The sequence below is a fragment of the Chelonoidis abingdonii genome, chromosome 5 (assembly GCF_003597395.2).
Source record: "Chelonoidis abingdonii isolate Lonesome George chromosome 5, CheloAbing_2.0, whole genome shotgun sequence".
In the NCBI taxonomy this organism is placed as follows: domain Eukaryota; kingdom Metazoa; phylum Chordata; order Testudines; family Testudinidae; genus Chelonoidis; species Chelonoidis abingdonii.
The window spans coordinates 22,083,982-22,105,956 of NC_133773.1; the positions used below are offsets into that span (position 1 = coordinate 22,083,982).

The window sequence follows — 21,975 nt, forward strand, 5'->3', positions numbered from 1 at the left end:
GCGGCTGATCAGAGCTCTCTACGCTGGGGCAAACAGAAATGTAATTCAAAGTTCGCTGGGGTGTTTCCTGTTTACCTGCCCGCTGCATCCGAGTCAGATTGCGTCCAGAGCAGTTAGGGTGCCCCTGTGGGATATCGGCCAGATGCCGAATGACTGTGCCTAGTGTGGCCGCATGAAATCGAATTTATAATATCAGTTTTATAAAACCGATTTTAGCTAATTCAATATTATCCCATAGTGTAGACGTGGCCTTACATTAGCAGTCTTGCTGAAGTCAAAGGGCTCAGTCACAGGTGTAAGTGCGACTGTATGTAAGGAGTGCAGAATCAGGACTGTTTGGGGAAACAGGAAATGTAGCTCTATTGCTGTATTCTATATGTAAACAAGCCTTTTATTCCCTGTGTACAAATGGAAAAAGAAAGGGTGATGTTGGTTAGTAGCTATGTTTTGTGGGTGAAACTGCAGCGCGCTATTGGTGTCTCTAATGTGAATCTGCACACCTGTGGATTTTTAGAAGAAATTGCAGGAATTGTGAAGGTATTATATTACAAGTAGAGCTGGGAAGCGAATGGGAATTGCATTTTGTGGAGAATTTCGAGATTTTGAAATTCTGATTTATTCCAAATTGGAACAAAATGCAGACATGTCAAAAGTTCTCTGATTTTTTTAAAAAGTATAGACAAAATCATTTTGTTCAGAAATGTTGTTTTGCTTCTACCTAGTTTTAATGCTGCAGGTAAAACAGACAGGTAACGAAGTTCTTTTAACCTCTGTGATTGAGTTAAGATATATTCAGTAACACTTATAGCTCCGCATGTCTCTTTCTTGCTACTGGAGAGGCATCCTTGCTCCACGTAACCCCCGTTGAACTTTTCTGTCTCCCTGATACTGACCTACTTTGTCAGGGATGGACAACTGGGGCCGTACCCAATCTAACAGGTAACTTTACTTGGCCTGAACTTTACCAGCTCAGGGCAGGCAAGCCGGCAGCACCAGGGCCAAGAAGTGGGCAGGACATGGAGTCACAAGGGGAAGCCCAACCTGTGCGCAGTCATGCATGTCACATGAGACTGTGGCAAGAGCCAACGGGCCGAAGCAGAGAGCCATGCCACCTCTTCAGGACAGCAGCCACGCTGAGGGGTGAGCACAGGGATAGGCTCACTCTCCACACTCCTACGCAGACCCTCCCCAGGACCTGACCTCTCTCCCCCCACCACATCGCTTCCCCAGGCCCACCAAAGGGTTTCAGTGGATTTTGTCACCATGTACTACCTTAAAGTTGCCCATCCCTGTACTATGTGTTCCTAGCAGAAGAGTATCTTGTCCCAAAGCAGCGAGTGGTTTGACCAGATAATACATAATGCTGTGAGTCAAAAGAGCTTCTTTAGTTCAAGAGGTAAAGCCTTTTGGGTTTGGAACAAAAAGTCCTCTGGTTAAGTCCCAACTAGGTCAGGGACTTCTGAGACTCGCATCTGGTAAACAGCCTAAACCATGCATGTTCTGTCTGAGGTAGCTCAGCAAGTGCCTACTGGAACAATAGACAGTCCAAGTACGTGCTGCTTTGGAACAGTTCTCTGTTTTGTGCACTCTGTGCAGAATGTTTTGCAAAAGAAGGAAAAGGACATTGTGTTGTGGGTTTGCCTTCTCATGGCTGGAGGCTAGGATAGAGGATACATAAAATGCTGTTACTTCTACTGACAGCAGAGATGGAGGTTCTGCTTTAGCACTAATGCCTGACCCGATGTTTATGAACTAGTGCCCTCAGTTTCAAATACCAGTAGAGGATAATTCCATACACTAATTCATAGGTACAAGGACTTTCAAGGCAATCATATTTTTGGCTTACATTGAATACAAAAAAGGAGTTGGTGTTTTTACAATACTTCTGTGTCCAGTAACTATTTTCAGGGTGAATTACAGAGTACCCTGGGGAAAGAAGAGCGCTAGGAAGAAAAATATGAATGAGCAATGTTGTTAAAACTGCCACAGTTTGGGGAGTGAGGGCATGATCATTACGTTGGGATGTGCTTTATATTTTGCACAGTCAGACATTCTTACAATTAAAAATTAAACAAGACTTATCTTGCATATAATTTAGCACGGCCAGGCAATAAATGGTTCTCACATCTGTCACTAAATATAGTTTCTCATAAATTAGATTAACTGGAATTACAGCATGCTGAAATACCAGCGACAACTGTTTCTCAGGCTCTGGTTTAATGCAGGGGTCGGCAACCTCTGGCATGTGACTAACCAGGGTAAGCACCCTGGCAGGCCGGGCCAGTTTATTTACCTGTTGCGTCAGCAGGTTCGGCTGATCGCGGCTCCCACTGGCCGTGGTTCCCGGCCCAGGCCAATAGGGGTGGTGTGAAGCCGCAGCCAGCACATTCCTTGGCCAACGGCACTTCCCACCGCCTCCATTGGCCTGGGACGGCGAACCGCGACCAGTAGGAGCCGCGACTGGCTGAACCTGCCGATGCGGCAGCTAAATAAACTGGCCAGACCTGCCAGAGTGCTTACCCTGACGAGCCACGTGCCAGAGGTTGCCAACCCCTGGTTTAGTAATTATCTGATGTACTGATTTGAGAAGCCCTTAAAAAAAATTTTTCAATGCACATTACAAATTAAGCTTATTTCTGTCTCTTTTTACACTACAAGCTTAAATCAGAATTCATTCAGGATTTGTGTTGTCAAACGTATGTGTAAACATACCTGACAATTCCAGCACACACATTAATTTTAATTGTGCTTTTCTCTCTGCAACCAAAAGCTAGTTTCTTCTTCAAAGGGAAAAGTTAAACATTGCATGGAGCAGATTTGCAAAATTCTTCTCACCCACTTAATCTAGGGCAAGTAATTTTTTTTGAAAGACATATGTTAAAATATCATTAGATCCCTCATTATCATCCATCAGCATACGGTGAGACAGTACGGTTTTTCTTCTCTCTCTCTTTTTTTCCTCTCTCTTTTCACTGGGGCTGGTAAAACTTATTATTATCATCCCAGCTTTTCAAAACTGTCATAAAGAACTTAATAGTATCTCAATTCGCACAGACAAATGGTTATCCCTTTGATTTGATTACTACCTTCCTTTCTGTTTTAACAACAACCGGTTAAAAAGCCAGGTCAATATCACGGCCACGTTGCCAGCACATTAGAATTAAACCTCTACAAATACTTCTGATTAGGCAGCAAATACTGCCTACTATTCTAAATATTTGTTCCGCTAAGAAGCTTACAGTTATGATCAGTAAAGCCAAATCCTAACACGCAGGGAAAACATGTCTGCTCGCACCTAACTACCTGATTAGGAAATGCCTTTGAGAGCTAATTGTCTCTCTCACCTTCCAACTGGCAACTGAGATTGTTAGGTACTTTTCCATCTACTGAAGGCTCTTTCATCCCTGGAAAAACCAGCAAGATGCTAATCCCCTCTACACTACATTTTGAAGCCAGGAGGGCATTCTTGCTGTAAAAAAAGCTACCAACATCACAGCAGCAGACTTAACTCAATGGGTTTGATTTCCCTATTCATTAAGTGTACTACCCTGCAAGGTATTGATCAGGAGCAGTAGGAGTATTTAGCCCTGGGCAGGATCCAACTCATGGCATTACTCTGATCTTAGGTGTGCCATGTCCAGTGATTTCAGGAGAAGCTCAGATTGTTCGGTCGTCAGAGAGAAATTGTCTGGGCACGAGAGCACATTTCCTCTGAACAGCGTGAAACATCGATCCCTCTTCTCCTTCACTGAACAGGCATCCATCTAGCAGCTTCTCCTCATCAACCTGAAAGGGAGATAGGTAAAGGTGGCTGCTCTCTCTTGACATCCCCTGCAAGGTGGGGTGCGGAGGTGGAGGGAGAGAAGCTTGAGAGGGGCTGGAAGTCAAGCCCTCCCTCACCATCATAATTTTTAAAAAAAGAGGCACAAATCTACACTCCATTTTATTCAGTCATCTTAATACTTACAATAAATATAAAGACTGATGAATTGGGAGGAGGCCAGGAAAGACACACATAGCATTGCATAGGCTTTGTAAACGTGTTAGGGTAAATCTGTCTCAACTACACTTGACAGTATCTCTCTAAATGGGGCAATCTCTTTGCAGCTCACCAGAGGCACAAATGTTTTCGTGCCATGACAACCAAGCACACAAACTACTCCTGGCTTGTCTGATCATCTGCTACTCAAGTTTTCTATTCTATTTCAAATCGAGCATTAAGAACTACTTAACAACTAGCAGATAGCACAGAAAACACAATTATTTACAGAGTGCCATCGCTGTTCACAGTACTATATAGACAAGTAAATAGCAAACAGGCAAAGTCCCTGTCTCAGGACTTCACAATCTAAAGCTCTGATCCTTATGCACATGCTCAACTTTATGCACTGTGAGTAATCTTACTGAAGTCAGTAACTTTTATGGATTTTGTATATCCTATTGGCTTCAATAAGATTACATACAATGCACAAAAGTTAAGCATGTGCTTAAGTCTTTGCAGCATTGTGGTCTAAATTACCTGGTGAACATCATTACAACAATACGTGAAGGCCCGGATTTTTAAGGAAGCACAGCTCCAATTTAGGCACTTGAATCAGGGCCCAATTTTCAGAAGTGCTCAGCAGCCAGCAGCTCCGACTGTGACACAAAGGCCAGATTTTCAAAAATAGTACAAGATCCAGCGGGCTGAGCTCTTTTGAAAATCTGGCCCTAAACGATGGAAAGGAGGAGGAAGGGTAAGAGGGAACAAGAGGAACGTGAAAGCTGATCTTAGGTGAGTATAGTGACAGCAAGGTTTGCCTAGCTTGTGTGTGAGCACGCATATTATTTAAAAAAAAAATCTTTTCAGGCAACACTAGAGCAGAGATGAACACGAGCAGCTCGGCTAGAAGAAGTGCGCTTTGATGGAGGACTTGAAGAAAGGAGGAGAAGTTGGAGGAAAAGGGAGCTACTTTTAGGCATAATGCACAACATCAAGGAATGCCCAGAACTGTGACTAGGGCATTAAAGAGAGAGAAGTAAGCAGACTACAGGTCGTGATGGGAGAGAGAGGAGTTTGAACTGGATAAAGTTGTGTGGTCGTTTTTAGGCTCCTGGCATGTCACTACCCATTCACATAACTGAGCAAAGCGGACAGCTTTGTAAGGGGTCATCATATTTCTATACGTACCGGATTTCTCTGAAGGAGCAGTTAAGCATTAGCTACTCATCTAATTCAATCTCTTTTGCCCCATAATCATTTCCCTCCCATTTCAAAACACGATGACTGAGCATAACTAAGAAGTGCCATGCAATGAGTTAAGTTTTACAATTGCCATTGTGGCTAATGGGGAGTTGGAAAACTTTGAAACCCTCTTTTATTCACTCACACACCACCCAAAAAATATACCTATATCAGCTCATTTGTCAGACACAGTGACATATTTAAGATGTGGCCCTGCCTTAGGGCAACAGATCACACCTCGTTTAAGTCAATAAAAGAAATACCAAAAAAAACCCCACCTTCTATAATAATGTGAACAGGTAGCTCGGGGGTAAACCACCCAAACCGGGAACATAATGACGCAGAGACGGGTCTCACAATCCACTTCATAAAGCAGCATTTATTCTCCCTCTCTAAAGTTATCTAAAGTGAAATGCAGCTTCAAGTGTTATTATTGGTTGATAAGTATCTTGTGTATTTAGAAAACAAACAAGTTGTTCTTCTAGTTCCCAGCTAACCATGATATTAATCAAAAGGAAAATACAAGCCAAGCAACACTGAAAAAATGACCAGACATAGCCAATAACAATGCACCAAACAGAAGTCGAGCCAGCTTCATTACAATGCTGGATTTGAAATACTTTGATGAAGAGGTCAGCTCCCATTTCCGTTCTTGGACCCATTTCTTAGGCTGAAACTTGGCCTACAGAAGTTGAGAACCCATATTTTAGCTCTGTCTTTTAAGGAGTTAATTGGGACAGTGCTTGGCTATGAAGCATGATATAAAGGGCTGCACTGGAATGAACTGTTGCAGAACAGATCTTCCCTTCTCTCATACTAGAAAGACCTTCCAATGATACTACTTGCTTCACCTTGCCACACGAGGCTACTGAAGAGACTGAGGAGTATATGAGCTCACTCTAGATGCAACATGTGCAAAAACAACACTCTCAGATGGAGCCGCGACCACACATGAACAATCTCTGGCAAGCATTATGATCAGGTTGCCCTTCAACATAAATACACAGAGTGCCAAAAAATAAACAATACAGAGTGGGGCCCACTTTTCAGTACATACCTGTTCAAGGGAGGAATGCCACAAAAGGATTATACAAGAAAAAGTTTCCTGTGTTCTGGAAGGAAAGTTACAGTAACAACTTGGCCTGCTGAAAGGAAGTGACTTGTGGAAGGGGATAAGGGCTGGATGTACAGAGCTTGTGCTTGACTGGTTCCTAGAATGTACCAGGGTCTTTACAAGGCAGAGATCAAGAAATAAAAGACAAGACATGAACGAATAAACCATCTTCTACAGGGGACCCTGGTCTGGGGGCTGCAGAGCACTTCCAAGGGGAACTTCCATCGCAACAAAATCTCCAAGCAGTGATGCTTCCTGTTAGTCTATAGGTTTGATCCACGCTGCTTGGGCAGGCAAGCATCAATCACACTTCCTTGTACCACCAGTAAGACACTCTGTATAGGCGGAGAGAGGAAGGGGCATGTCCTCCACCATGGCAGGGAGCATTAATTTCGGCCAGGTGCACCACAGGAGCCAGTTGGAAGAGGCTGCATAGGAATGTGCTAGAACCAGTGCATCACCTACCCACGCATCTTCTCTGGCCAATGCCACCCACTTTTGGGGCAATGGTGGCCTGCTACAAGCACCTTGCCAAAGGCGTGGCAGCGACCTGTACTGCTGCAAACCCTCTCCTGGTAGACTTGTCCCAGGGCCTGGGTGAGAATACGGAGCGGAGAGAAGGGTGCCTTTAGAATATGTTGTAATATTTTCTCTGGGATTGTTTAAACTGAGAGTGTATTTGTGTTCATTTCCATACATTTAAATCCTCTTTTCAGTGGAAATAAACAGTAACAACCTTAAAGCTAATACACCTGGTTGTCAATTTCACTTAAACAATTTTTTAAAACTAAACTATGGGGTTAGGAGCTTTCTCTCTCTTTCATACCCATCCACCCTGCCTTACAAAGTGAAAGTTCATTACCTGGCAGTGCTCCTGGTTTCCCACCAGTGGACTCTGTCATGCCGAACTCTAAAGCTCTACAAGTTTCTCAGCTTTCCAAAGATTCTATTTGCTGTTCTAGATAGGTTGTTATAGCATCCTCATCACCAGAGTATCTGAGCACCATCCAGTAGTGCATGAAATGATGAGACTAACTTCTGTCACATGTGGTTCGTTCTCTCTCTTTCTCATCCCCTCCCCAGGGGGAGGGCTGTATATTCAGTGTGTTTTGTTTTGGTAGGGTTTTGTTTTTAAAATGTGCACACTGCTCTGTGCTTATGTTAGAGAAGGCAGATTGAAGAAATGCGCCCTGCATTTGAAGCAGAAGGTGGTGAGGACAGATTCTTAGTTCTTGGGGGGAAGTACTGCACAGTTCTGGACCAACCCCTGAGAAACCTCAGTCTCCTCTACGGACTAGATAACCAGTGCTGTGGGACTCAGGCATTCCACTGATTTTCCATCTCCTCTTGCCTCTTTTAGCTCTGCAGCTCTCTCGCGCTCTCTCTCATACCTTGCATACCCTTTGGCATTTAGGAGCCTTCTGCTGGGCTCCTGTTTCACCTTGCCATACATAGACCAGTGATACTCAGACTGGGGTTGCAAGCCACAAGTGGCTCTTTAATGTGTCTCCTGTGGCTCTTTGCAGCAGTGATATTATAACACTGTGTGATTTAATTATTAACCAATTTAAGTTATTTACCAATGAGGACATTTTTAGTATGTTATTAAAGCAATTGTAGTTGATAAAATAATAATACTTGGTCAGTCACTTTGCTGTGAGAATAATATAAACTAAATGTTTACCCTGTCATACTGTTTAAATATGGATATATAATACTACATTAAATGAAACAATGAAGTCATCCTACTGTGGCTCTATTGGGTAATAGAGTTTGGCTCCTGTGCCACTGAAATTTGAGTATCACTGGCATAGACTTTAGAAAGACATTAAGCCATGTTGACTTTATAAAGTACTTGTTGCTGTACTACACAATTATGGTTTGTTTGTTTTTAATAAGACTTCTGCTTTAATTAAACTATGCCCTATACATTAACAGCATATAAAGACAGTAAAGTTTGTAGCTTTTTAATTAAGTTATATTTATGGCAAGAGGGATTCCTCTCACTCCACAATTAGGCATTTTAAAAAGTTACTTTTAGGCTCAGATAACTTACAGATGTTTTGCCACCAATCCCCTCAAACCTTTCCAAATGAATTCTAGCATACCCTGAAGCATTCACAAAAGTACATTCCCTGATCTTAGTTTTAATGGAAGTGAATACAGATTTGTAATGAAACCTTAGTAGCAATCTTCATTGTGGAGTCACAGATGAGTGGCCCCAGACTCAAAGTTATTTTTAACAATTTGTAACCCAAAAATAGCTTGACCCACTGTCTTCATGGTTTGCAAGAGAAAACCATGCATACGCAAAAGAGGGTGCCATTTTGCAATGAATCTGCCAGTAAACCCATACATAAATACCTGGATAACTCACACAAACCTGCACAGCAGAAACTAGAACTCTGATCCTTCAGCTTCAAAAACACAGATACCTACCAAGTGAACGAAGGTAAAACCCCTACCAAAGTCAACATTTCAGATCAAGGTAATTTGTTAATGACCTGTATATGCCACAGAAAAAAATTCACTCACACTTCAATATTAACAGAAAAATTCTTCTTAGCTTTCAGCATCCATCTGGCATTTTTCAGATCAGATCCTAGCTTTCCTGCCAAAGTTATAACAGAACTAAAATTAGGATTTACTGTGGAATAGGGTGAAAACCTTAATCATCAAGGTGCTTTCACAGCTTCCCAATTAAACTGCCTGGTGCAGAGAAAAAGTTTGCATGTCACACAAATAACTGCACCAATGTGTTTTAAATTCAACAGTGGCATTCAGTGGCCAGATCTCTCTGTTAATTAGAGAGGTGTTTGCCATGGAAATGAGATATATATACCCAAAGGAATTCTCCATTCCTAGGGGAAATTGCCTGTGGATTCCAAAGTATGAATAGAGCTTTCCAAATGGCTGGCTACCTGTGTTGTTCATACCACGTGTTGGTAATTTCCAACATAATGCACTGGTATGACCTTTTGGAGGACGAGGTACTAAACAATTTTCCATTTCAGAACAGCAATGAAATACAAGAGGCACCATAGGTAGATAAGTCACAGCTGATGAAATCTTAAAATATTAATCATCATCATCATAATCAGTAAGTGTGGCTGTAACCAGGAAAGGACCCTTCTAAACAATGACATCTTCTTTTCAACTATGGGACAGTGTGTCTTTGTGCATGTACGCAGTGGGGAGAAGGGCGCAAAGAGCTTTCCCCTGCATTTGCACAGCCTGGAGAAGGGCCAGTTACAAAAGCAATTCCTGCACTCCTGGACTGCTTCTGCACTGCATCTCCAAGAGAACACATCATCCCAACGGGGGCACGGAGAAAGTGGGACTGTGGCCTTGCTCTCTCTTCTCATCAGCCTCCAAGCACTGAATCCCAGCCCCACTCATTACTCCAGCCAACCTAGGGTGGGGACTGAGACCGGGGTGAGTGTAACCTTTGCACGGTCCTTTACTCAGGGCTATGCTTTAAAACGGATACTCTAGTCCCTAGTGTGTGCAGTCACAACCACTCACTTTACTGGCAAGATACATTTCTAGTACTTTTATTCATTAGCTTTGCTGCTTCTGCAGATGGTGGGAAAGCAAGAAGGGACCCAGACCTCCTGCAACTGGATAAAATAGTTCCCCCCAAATCAATGGCATCCACTCGTATCCTCTGGAAGGACAGTAGGGCCACTGAAGTCTATTCTGGCCCATACAATAAAGAGATCAGATCGATGCATTATTCAACAGAACCATTAATTAAAGTTCCGAATGAGGAATCTTTATTACTGGTGATGATGCATGAGCCATGGGGAAGAACGTAGCTTGACAGTCACCTCCCAGGTTGAGTCTGAGCCTGGCAATAAAGAAGGTGAGAAAGAATAATATTTTGTACCTGTAAGCTGAGTAATCTGGATCTGGACACACTGCGAGATAAACAATGTTTGGGCCCCTGTAGGTGTTCAGTTTAATAAGCAGGTCACGTTCAGCTATAAATTTCCCTTTCCCAGAGTCCACCAGCAAATCTTTTAACAAAAACAAATCTCTGTCCTCAGAGAATGACAGGAAAGCTTTGTCCGGAAAAGACCACATCTTACTATATAGGGCTCATGGCGACAAGAACAGTTAACAAACTTAATTGTCCATTTTAGAAAGCTATGTTAAGATCAGAAGCTTTTAACTGGATTATCAGAGTCACATCAAACCACACAGGTTTTGCCATTTATAGAAGAAACCTTTTTCTATCTAAAGATATAATAGCTATTTCATACACAACCACGATGTTTTCAATTCAAATTGTTAGGAGTGTGTGTGTAAGCATATGCATTGGGACAAGATGGTGGTTGATGCCAAGGGAAATCCAAAATGGAAAGAACAAGAAAATAAGAAATGCTATACAGGCAGGTGCAGTCTGTAAATTCTGGTCCCCAAGAAAGCAACTACATGTCAGGTTATCAAGGGATTTTACTTGTACTCACCCTGGTAAAGCTGTATAAATCTGGGATGCAATGCAGAAGTGATCACACCATCTGGCAGCTCCCTCAGAAATAATTTCAGCAGACTGGCTACTGAGCACACATCAGCATCTTTAGCCAGCTCCACTTCCTCCCCTTGGTCATATTTCAGACGCAACCGATCCACCATTTTCATGTTACCATTCACCCTGAAGAGACCTTCCTGTGTCAGCCCTGTAATTACATATTAAACATGAGTAAAACAAACAACATGCACTTGGCTTTCAATTAGCACACTCTGTTGATAACAGTACCATTCTGAAAGTAACCGAAACACCACAAATATCATAAAGCTATTAGCCAGTCGATTCTCTGGATAATGAATGTTGAAGACCAGATCCTGATTCCTACAATATCTACCAAGCACCCACAATGTCTAGTGACTTCAGTATAACTTGTCAATATTCAGCATCGTTCTGGATTTGGGCCCAAACGGCTGGAACCTATTTCCACGTACTTCAATTGGTGCCCAGTCAGGTCCTGATCCTGCTACCACTTACGTGTGTAACTTCATTCTTGTGAAAAGTCCCTTGTTTGCTTCAGTGGATCTGTTCGGGTAAGTAAAAGAAATCTACATCTTCCATAGAGGACGCCAGAAGAACTACATCATATTAAGAAGTTCCCAGGACATTCCTAGATTCAAACACTTTCGAACAACTCCACACAACTGAAGAGTCACTGTATTTTTTTTAAAAGCACCCCAGTAACCAAAACGCTGCGTTCTTTCAAACCAGTTCTGCAGAATTACTCTTTCATGCTGACGCTTAATACTAAAAGGGTTACAAACATAGCATGGAACATTTTAAAGAGTCAGAAAGAGACATCGTTAAAACACAAGGCCCAACTTGCAGAATACACCTGTGCACAGAAACCACCGTTGCAATGTGAAATGCTATTCTGACATCTGCTGGACAATGGGAAGCACTGCAGAACAGTAACAAATAGCATTTCTGTGCGAGAAGTTGGGCAAAGTAACAAATTCCCCACACAGATAAGACGTTCTTTATCTTCCAGTAAGAAAGTCATTCTGGAAAAAGGCTAGGCTAGATGGTTTGGGGAAAAAATGGGCTATTTTTAACATTTGCAGAGGTAACTTCCCCCATAAAATGCCAATTCTGTCTGTCTAACAGAGCGTGTCTAGATGATACAGCTGACCTACAGCCAGCTCAGCTAGCTTGGATAGGTATTCAGTTCAATATGAACTTGACCAGGGGTTCTCCAGTGAGTTGTCCATATCTAACTTCAGATGTCAGCAGTGACCATTCACATGGGTCTTCACTCTAATGAGAGTGCCAGGATGGAACTGAATTGGCATTAGTGGTGGTGCACTGTGTACCTCCTATTTCCCACCCAAATTAACTGAGCTCACATGGAAGGCCGTGTTAGTTATTCTTCCTAGTTAAGATCAACATCTATGCAGAAAACTGCTCTTCCAGGTTACCTCAGGAGCTCATGGCTGCCTTGAAAACCATGAGTTTATCCCAGGCTCTTCTCACACAAGTGGACATCTTTTAGATCTTGCTTTCACATTGGAGAAGGGATAGGGATGATATCTTTATCAGACCATCACCTTCTCAGTTTAGAACCCAAGGGTCACTTAAGTTTCCACCAGGGACGAGAATCTAATTCAATCAGTTTACGCTCGCAGACAGATGGGGGCATTTGGGTTTCAGGTTTCTTTAAGGAGCGTAGTATGCTGCCACCAGTCCATTTTATCAATACACCAGTAGGACAGTACCATGATCTTTTCCCTTTGACTATTAGTTGATTGGCTCCCAAACATCTTCTCCCTATACATCGTCCTCACAAGTCATTGTGTTACATGAATAAAACACTGAAGCATGGTGGTGGCAATCTCACTCCAACCATCTGTAATACACAGAGCAGGTCTATACTGCAATGAGATGCATGGAACTGACCTGTCACAGCTGACTGGGCTCACAGGGCTTAGGCTAAGGGGCTGTTCCATTACAATGCAGATGTTTGGGATTGGGCTGCAGGCCAAGCTTTGCGACCCTCTCACCTCACGGAGTCCTAGAGCCAAGGCTCCAGCCCAAGCCCGAACACCTACATTGCAAGTAAAGAGCCTCCTCACCCAAGCCCCATGAGCCCAAGTCAGCTGACACAGGCCAGCTTCGGGTTTTTAATTGCAGTGAAAACAAACCCACAGAGTCTCTTCACCCTGGAACATGGCAGTAGAAGGCAGCCCAGGGTAGGGTGACCAGGTGTTCGGTTTAGGATCGGAACACCCGGTCAAAAAGGGATGCTGGTAGGCCACTGACGCAGTTTGCAGCAGTCCCTGATAGCTGCTGCGTGGCTCCCAGGTCCAGAAGCAGCTGGCATGTCCAGCTCCTAGCCTTAGGGGCAGTCACAGTCTGTCACCCCATCGCTGGCACCCAGGAGTTCAAGGTATGCGTATCCCCATCCCCCTCACTGCATCCCTTCCCCCGTCCCATCCTGTCCTGCCCCCCACATCTACTCATCCAAGCCCTGTACCCCTTATAGCGCTCTCCCACCCATCCTCTCCACCTTCCAGAGCCACCATCCCCATGTTCCTTACCCCCCACAGCCCTGCACCCCATTCATCTCCATACACGGCTGCATTCCCATTATGTCCCTATACCCTCTTGGGATCCCCACATCCTCATTCACCTGTAGCCTTCCGCTTCCCCCTGCATCCCCATCCACCCCACATTCCTCCGCACACCCCGTTCTCTCTCCTTCACTGCCTTCTCTCACCCCCAACCCGCTCTCGTCCCTCCCCATCCTCTCTCCTCCATCCCCACCCGGGACCCCTTTTCCCCTCCAGCCCACCCTCCTCCCTTCCCGGCTGGTGATTTAGGCAACCCCTGGAAAAGTATATGAAAAAGTGTCTCTGTGTAGGCAAGTGTGTGCATGCATGCATGCATTGTATGTGTGTAAGAGACTCTCTCCTTGTGTAGGGAGGTGCGTGTATTACCGCATATGTGTATACCTGTGTGAATAAAATTTGCAGCCTAACTCTTTGACTTTCATTCCTTTTGCAGGCTTGCGCACAAAAAAATTGATGACTTGAAAAACTTGTCATGAAATGAATATATACATATTTTATAAGAGAAGGAAATTCTAAAAGAAATGTATTATTTCTTAAAAAGTGAATGTTGTTGACTAGTAGTTGCAGAAGAGCCAATGTATCATACCTTTCTCCCCATCTTTGTCTAGCTACATTATAAATTCTTTGTTGCAGATTGTCTCTTTTTAGGTATATGTCCAGCACCTACCAACCTGGAGTCCTGATCTTCGTTGGGGTCTCTAGGCACTAAGCAACAATTGTAATATTAAATAATGTGGAAGTATATGTGTTAGTGCATGTTAGATGTGTACATATGAATACACATGTGTATCTGCATGTAGGCGTGGGAGTCAGTTTCAACAGGTTTATTTATATAGGTATCTGGACAGGTGCATTTCTGTGATTGTGCTCTGTGGATTTGTATTTGGGCTTCAGGAGTGGGCCTTTAATGGACCCATTGCAGCTGTGATAATGTGTGGTCCTAATTCCACACAAAGTTACAATAACTTTAGTGAGCAAAATACATGGAGCTGGTTACGAAAAACGGGAAGAGGTGAGGGAAAGAATCGTGAAAACCTTGTGAAATTTCATTTTTGTTTAAATTATGCTTTTTGACTATTTTGCTGCCAGCTCTAGCATCCTGTAACAAATCAAACCTGAACTTAGCGTAATACCTCTGTCAAAACAATAACTCTGCCTGTTTGAGCCTTGCAGTGAAAGTGAGCACATGAGAGAGGGTGAGTGAGAGCAAGTGACAGAGGGAGGGGGGAATGGAGTGCGTGGGGGTGGGGCCTCAGGAAGGGGTAGGGCCCCAGAAAAGGGTGGAGCAACGGTGTTCAGTTTTCTGGAATTAGAAAGTTGGCAACCCTAACTCACAGCCTCGTGAATCTACTGGGAAAGAAGAGTATTTCTCATCATGCAGACTAGATCAGTAAAAAAATCAGGCTGATTCTATTCTGTTGTTGCTTGTCAAAAAACAGAGGATATCCCCGGGCTCAATAATGGAGGTTGGAAGAAGGACACAGTAGCAGACACCTCCCCTTTTCTCTCAATAAATGTAGCCAGAAGGTTGAGGGGTAGAAAAGCAAAGAATCCTTTCCTCCATCCTAACCTGTCTCTACACAACCCCCCTCACTCACAGAAGCCAGGAATCTCTGTCATTTGGAGTCCTAGGATTTGTCTTCCTTGTACCATCCCCTTTTGACCTAGGGCACTGGTCTCCAAAGTGGGGTGTGCAAGAGGATCCTTCAAGGTGCATGGCAGGAAGAGCGCCACCGGAGCAGCACCACTTCCCCCCCCTTTGGCAGTTCAGCCAGGAGCCCAAGTTTCCCCCGCCCCTTGGGAGTTCAGCTGGGAGTCCGAGTGGCTTTCCCCCCCGCCCCCCATTCAACAGTTCAGCCAGGAGCAGGGAGTGCAAGCTCAAAACATTTTTACATGGGCTGTGTGATCAAAAAAGGTTGGAGACCACTGACCTAGGGGATGGTACGAGGCTTGCTGATGAATGCTCTCACATTAGCTGTTATTACATGCTTGCTGTTGCACAAGTCAGCAATATCTACACAGCCCCTGCCTTGGGAAGCTTACAATCTAACGATCAGAGATGCACGGAGCAACCGAGAGGAAAGAGTCACGTATCTAAAGAAAAGGGTACATTCACCAGATGGGTCTCAGCCAATCCCCTACCTGATTTCAGTACAATTCCTCACCGAGTAACACACTGCTCAGAATGAAGAGAGGTGACAAAATCGGGCACTGCACTGATTCACATTTGGAAGGTTATGTTTCCAGTCATACAGGCCAGTAAAGGGTTCATGGGTTGTTGTTTTTTTTTTTAAATCCTGCAGAAACTGACTGCTCCAGTTCCTACCGTCCTCATGCAAGTGATAGTACCGAAGGAAAATATGTCAATGTAAAATTAAACTCAAACAGCAAGGTGTTGGGACAATAAAGACAAGTTTGTTTCTCTCACTAACCAGAAGATGCGAAGCTGTTAAGTTTGGATAAAGGAGAATCCAAACAAAACAAAAAACAAAACCAGACGAAGAGTCCCCGAGGAAACCCAAGTGAAAGAAGACACGATGATGGCCAGAAAGGTTCCATGGGAAAACAGAAGGAGCTGAAGAAGCTGTGCAAAACCCAGCAGCATCTCGTGTACACTCATTTGAGTGGTCATGGCACTTTGGGATGCTTGTTCATTCACACCCATCCAGCACTGGGGATCAATGCCAAGAAGCCTTCTAAAGGAAGTCCACATTCTTGCTCAGAGAATTTGAGAGAGCAAACTGTAGTTGCACAGAAATGTTTTCAGTGGAGAGGGGAAAAATCCAGAGGAACATCTGATCTAGGAACCTTCTTACAAAAACTATCGAGTGTTCCAGCCAACTTCCATTGCTGTATGCGATCACAGTCCACAGCGCTCTCTCATGCCAGTTAAGGAGCAACACTGGAAGACTTCAAAGGGAGCACCAGTCAATCTTCATCCCCAGCCTGACAACATTTTAGACACATTGGGGTAATACAGGTGCAGCACTGCACCACTATAAAATACACGTGGCTTGAGACCCCACTGCACTGCACCAGTTTATGACAATGACCTTGCGTCAGACAAAGTAGTGGAGAATCTGGCCCACGCACTGTATGTTACTTCCCAAGGGAAGACTATTGGCCCTTCACAATGCATACAACAGAGGAATACTTATTACTAATCTTGTCAAGGGTTTAGGGAAGATTTCACCATAATGTATGCTAGGGTGACCAGATCGCAAGAGTGGGGAGTGTGGGGGAGGGAGAGAGAGACAGATACAGGTGCATAGCCCCGACCAGAGCCAAGGGCACACTGGTCCGCCTGGCCCTGTGCTACCAGCATGCCCCTTCCTGTTGGGGATGGGGCCATGCTGCGCCACACAGCTCCCTTGCCCAGCATCCCCTGGATCCACTATACCCAGAGCCCCCCTACAACCGTTCTACCACAAACGCACAGTGCTGTGCACACACCCTGCCCAGCACCCCCCCATCCAGAGTTCCCACCACAGCTGCCCAGCACCCCACACAGAAACCCCCACTCGCTAGTTTCCCAATACACACAAATTTCCCCTCTCTCCCTCCCTTCCCCACAGCCCCACCACCACCACAACTACACAATGCCGCACACAGACCCGGACTGTCCAGTGCCCTGATGCACACAGATATCCCCCACCACACAGCATCCCCCAAAAGGCCCCATTGTCTAGAACCCCAGAATACACAAACCTCCCCCACAGCTCAGTGCCCTCCACACCCTCACAGCCCAGAACCCCCCCACACACACCTCCCAGACACTCACTCCACCACACCCTGCCTCTTTCCCAGGCTGCACTCACCAGCCCTGCTGGGAGGTCTCTGGCTCCTAAGGGTGAGAGTGGCGAGGGGAGTCTCCAGATTCTCCACGTGCTGCGCCCACCACAAGCGTGAGCTCTGTGGCTCCCACTAGCTGGGAAAAGCACCAATGGGAGCTGCCAGAGCTGTGGAACAGGGCTTGCAGGCACTGGCAGCACACAGAGCCCCCCAACCCTAAGAGCCAGAGGGACCTGCCAGGGGGCGAGGTGGGGAGTCCTGGCGGTACTCACCTGGGGCGGCTCCCATCCTGGGAAGCATCCGGCAGGCTGGTCCCTCTGGCTCCTAGGGTCACGGGTCGGGTCGGGGAGCAGAGGGCTCTCTGCCCACTCTCAGCGCCTGCAAGCCCCGCCCCTGCAGCACGTGACGCTCCCGCCGGCGGGCAGGCAGACACAGGGAGCTGCACCAGGAAGCAGTGAGCGGCGGCGCCACGGCTGCGGTCCGGACAGCCCCCCATATCGGGACAAAAAGCGTCCTGACCGATGTAAGGTCAGGATGCGGGACAAGTCCCCTAATATCGGGATGTCTGGTCACCCTAATGTATGCTGAGAATCCTAATCATTCTCCAATGTACAATATAACCTCCAGTGGACTGGTATTGTGACTCCAATTCCAAAGGATTGTACATGCTACAAGTACTACATCAAGGCATTACCAAATTGGCCTCCTCATTGATATGACACAAAATGAAAATGTATCTAAAAATGATCAACCCTCCTTCCCACTAACCAAATCAATTAAACAAAAGTGAGGTCCAAACCATGCCCCCAAACAGCAATCACCCACATCACCTGCTATGAAAAGATCTTGGGGGGTGACTGAGATTTCACACCTCTTTTATACCAGTGTACCTCTATTGACTGAAATGGAGTTATATAAGTTTAAGTGAGAAGAGACTCAGGACCTTGATTTCTCCCTCCTCCATCACATCTGAAATATCTTACAGCTTGTCTGACCATGGAATTATCCAGGAACAGCTGCTCCTGAATAACTCTGTATGTGGACACTCTTATTCCAGAATAAGAGTGCTTTGTCCCTGTTTAGCTTTACCTACATGGAAAGTCATTTGTTGAGAGTTAGTCACGAACAGCTATTGCACTGTGAATTCACTTCCTATACTAACCCCTGTTAGTTTATTGTGACTTTTTTTTTTAAAAGCTTGGTTATTTTCTCAGAGTGTGGGCTGGAAACCTAAACACTGCAATTTAACCAGTATTACAGGGCTTTTATAAAGCAGACATGAAGGAGAATCTTAAAAAAGGACATTGTTCCACTCTCTAGAGTGAGACCAGAATATGTAAATTCTCACAGGGTGAAATTCACTCCCATGCAGCAGGCCAGCACAAGGCTTAGGGCTTGGCTACACTCGAAACTCCAAAGCGCTGCCGCAGGAGCGCTCCCGCGACAGAGCTTTGAAGGGCGAGTGTGGTCACGGTGCCAGCGCTGGGAGAAAGCTCTCCCAGCGCTGCACGTACTCCACCTCCCCGTGGGGATTAGCTTGCAGCGCTGGGAGCCGCGCTCCCAGCACTGGGGCACTGTTTACATTGGCGCTTTGCAGCGCTGTAACTTGATGCACTCAGGGAGGTGTTTTTTCACACCCCTGAGTGAGAAAGTTGCAGCGCTGTAAAGCGCCAGTGTAGCCAAGGCCTTAGCCATCGTTTAAGAGCCACAGAAGTGCTTCACATTTGTACCAATGGCCTTGCATTGGCCCTCTGCAAAGAGGTGTATTTTATCTGCTGAGAAAGAAGTTCATTCTGTTCTACAGCTTAAATGTATGGAAGGAGAGGTTGGAAGTTTAAAGGCTTACATGAAACCTTCCAATGCTAGTTGATAAAAATCAAAAGCCCATTCTGGGGCTTACAATTACACACAGCATTCTATTCACAATCGTACACACTCACTACTATGCTTATTTCAGTGTAGCGGCCATGTTAGTCTGTATCCGCAAAAAGAACAGGAGTATTTGTGGCACCTTAGAGACTAACAAATGTGCCACAAGTACTCCTGTTCTTTTTACTATGCTTATGTGTACGACCTAGAGTTGGAAATGATGGGCATAGCTGGTTAATTTGAATCAATCAATAATGCAAGTCTAGTTATGAAAACTGTTTAAATTATAAAATGAATAGATTCTTTATAGTCACTTTATAACACAGCAGATTACATTTGCGAATGTCCCTTTGAATATACTTCCACATAAAGGCAACCAAACAAAAAAAGGAAAACCAAATGCATTATTATTTTCAGCACCCAGTTTGAGCCACAACTTGATTCAGTTTTCATGCCGAATAAACAAAAAATAAATAAACAAACAGAAAACTTCCTTTGAAGAGACTTACATAAATAACACGATTAAATGAAAGAGACTGTGTCAACTTTACCATGCTGGGTGAGATATTCTACAGTATTCCACACCACCGCTGGGAGGCCATTCGTGGTAAGTCCCTGCTGCTGGAGGTCCTGGAGGCTCACACCGAACACCTTCTGACAGCTATCATCCCTCTGCTTGCTCAGTGGCAGCGCAGCTATCTTTTTCATGTCTTCCTTCAGCCTCACTGCTGATTTACTTTGCTTAAGGGAGCAGAGGAAAAGAGAACAGTCGGTCACATCTACTACAGGAGGTTGCATGTCAGTTAAGAATTAAGCTTTTGAAATAGAACAGTCTGTAGGGCTGGTGGGTTTTTTTATTTGTTTTACTTTAGCCCACAGCAAAAATTTCTATGAAGTAGTACATTATAAACCGGTAGGACAGAGAACGGAAAAAGAAAGTAAGGAGGAGGAGTCCAAAGCCACAACTTATCTGTAGCTAGGAGATAAGTGGATAATACACTGCAGTAGCCAAGCTATACTGCTGCAGTAACCAGTGGGCCAGACTCAGAAGGGACCACTTATGTTAGCTGCAAAATCTCAATCATCAACTTATACTCCGATTTTAATGCCAGAAGGGACCACTCTGACCACCAAGTCTGACCTCCTATATAACACAGAGAAAAGAACCTCCCTCACCCAATAATTTCTGCATCAAGCCCATAACTTCTGTTTGAAACGACAGCATTATCTTTTGGAAAGGTAACTCTCCTTGACTTAAGACTGCAAGATATGAAGAATCCACAAGATAAAGTGTCCAGATAAAACCTATTGGTAACAGGGTAAGTAATAGATAAGGATAGAAATGTAAACCACGATAAGATAGCTTGTGGTTAAAAGGAGAACTCTCTTCATCTAGCAGTAGCTTAACGAATCATACATCACATCATCTTTGGTTTTTTATTATAGGCAAGCAGAATATAACTCACCTAAATCCATTCAACCAGCATTTTTTAAAAAGTGTTTTCACATATTTCTGGCATCAAGTTTATTAGCAGCTAACAAGATTGGTGGCGATGACCCATGACACCATGGAATTCAAAGTGTGGCATATAAGAAACAGCTGAATCTGGGAATGTATTGATAATAAGCTGGTAGAAATGTCTCAAGTCTTTCTGTAGAAACCCTGTAGAAATGTCTCAAATCTTGTCTGCAAATTGTGTGTTACAACATATAGGGATAGAGCTATTTAATGATACTCACACCTATGGTTTTGTTTTCAAATAAACATTACTATTTTCTAATTTCTTTAAATGCAACATGTTTCAACTCCACCTCATTAATTAACTTGAACACTTGCCCAGACTCTGCTATTAAGCCAGGTTGTACCTTGTTCCAGGTACAAGAGAGAATTTGCATTAATCGTTTCTTACCAAGATTGATGCATCTTTTTGCTAAGCACAGCTTCTCTGAGGAAATGTGTACTAGAATCATCTGTTTGATACCAGGACTTGGCAACTTCATGCTATCTGGTATGTAAATGACTTTCTTGGACTGTGCTGGTCTGACATATAAAGAAGATGTTGCTTGTGTATCTAAGGTTATAGGATAAGCTATAAATACTCCATATTATTTGAGAAAGTGTATTAGTCCATATAATTAAAAATTGTGTTGTAATGATCACCTTATAAATACATATGATAAATAAGTATAGTCAATGTTTAAATTCCAGTTTCCACTGACTGTTGCCAAGATGCCATTTTAAAAATAATATTTCTTATGAGAATTACAAGTGACTACCGTAGGTATTTTCATTTAAGATATATACCAACACAAAGATTGGGTTGTATGGACCAGACACATAATAATGATCATAATAATACTTCCATTAGAGGATTTTGAAACACTTTTCTAATTAAGGCCCCAAACTTGTAAACTCTTATGCATGTCTTAGCCGCATATAATCACTGGGAAGCTGGTAAGTGGTCACCCATCTCGATTTCACAATGGGGAAACTGAAGCCCGAGGGATGTGTGTTGCTCAGGTTTACAAAGGAAGTCTGGAAAAGATCCAGAAACAGAATCCAGATCTCCCAGTCCTATTCTTTAACATAGATTAGAAAAAGGAAATTGTTTAAAGTGGACATATCCTGTGTAATTCCTGACATATTTATAAATCTTTGTTAGACCTAACTATGTAAAATACAAAAGTCTTGCCTCTAGCAGAAAGAAAAAACCTACTTAAGTAATCAGTAAGAAATCATTCCCCGTGGCAGTCTCTAAGCAGTGAACTGAATCCTACTTAGTCTCAGTTGGTGAAATAAATTAATCAAAATATGGTTATACTTCTCTTTTTTAAATTCACTGATTCCTGTAATCAGTTGCTTTTTTTTAGATAA

General features: G+C 43.9%; 1 protein-coding gene across 6 annotated transcripts in view; it reads right to left on the reverse strand.

Moving 5' to 3' along the window:
* FAM13A (family with sequence similarity 13 member A) overlaps nt 1-21,975 on the reverse strand; it is a 239,073-nt gene that overhangs the window by 202,821 nt on the left and 14,277 nt on the right. For 4 of the 6 annotated variants that reach the window (XM_075066152.1, XM_032767535.2, XM_032767554.2 and 1 more), the window contains exons 1-2: nt 19,652-19,898; nt 10,811-11,020 (exon numbers count right to left, since the gene is read on the reverse strand). In XM_075066152.1, coding sequence (XP_074922253.1) covers nt 10,811-11,020; nt 19,652-19,898 — 457 coding nt within the window. Of the gene's footprint in view, nt 1-10,810; nt 11,021-19,651; nt 19,899-21,975 lie in introns of those variants that run through there. The other 2 variants (XM_032767562.2, XM_032767545.2) reach the window with 1 other exon arrangement.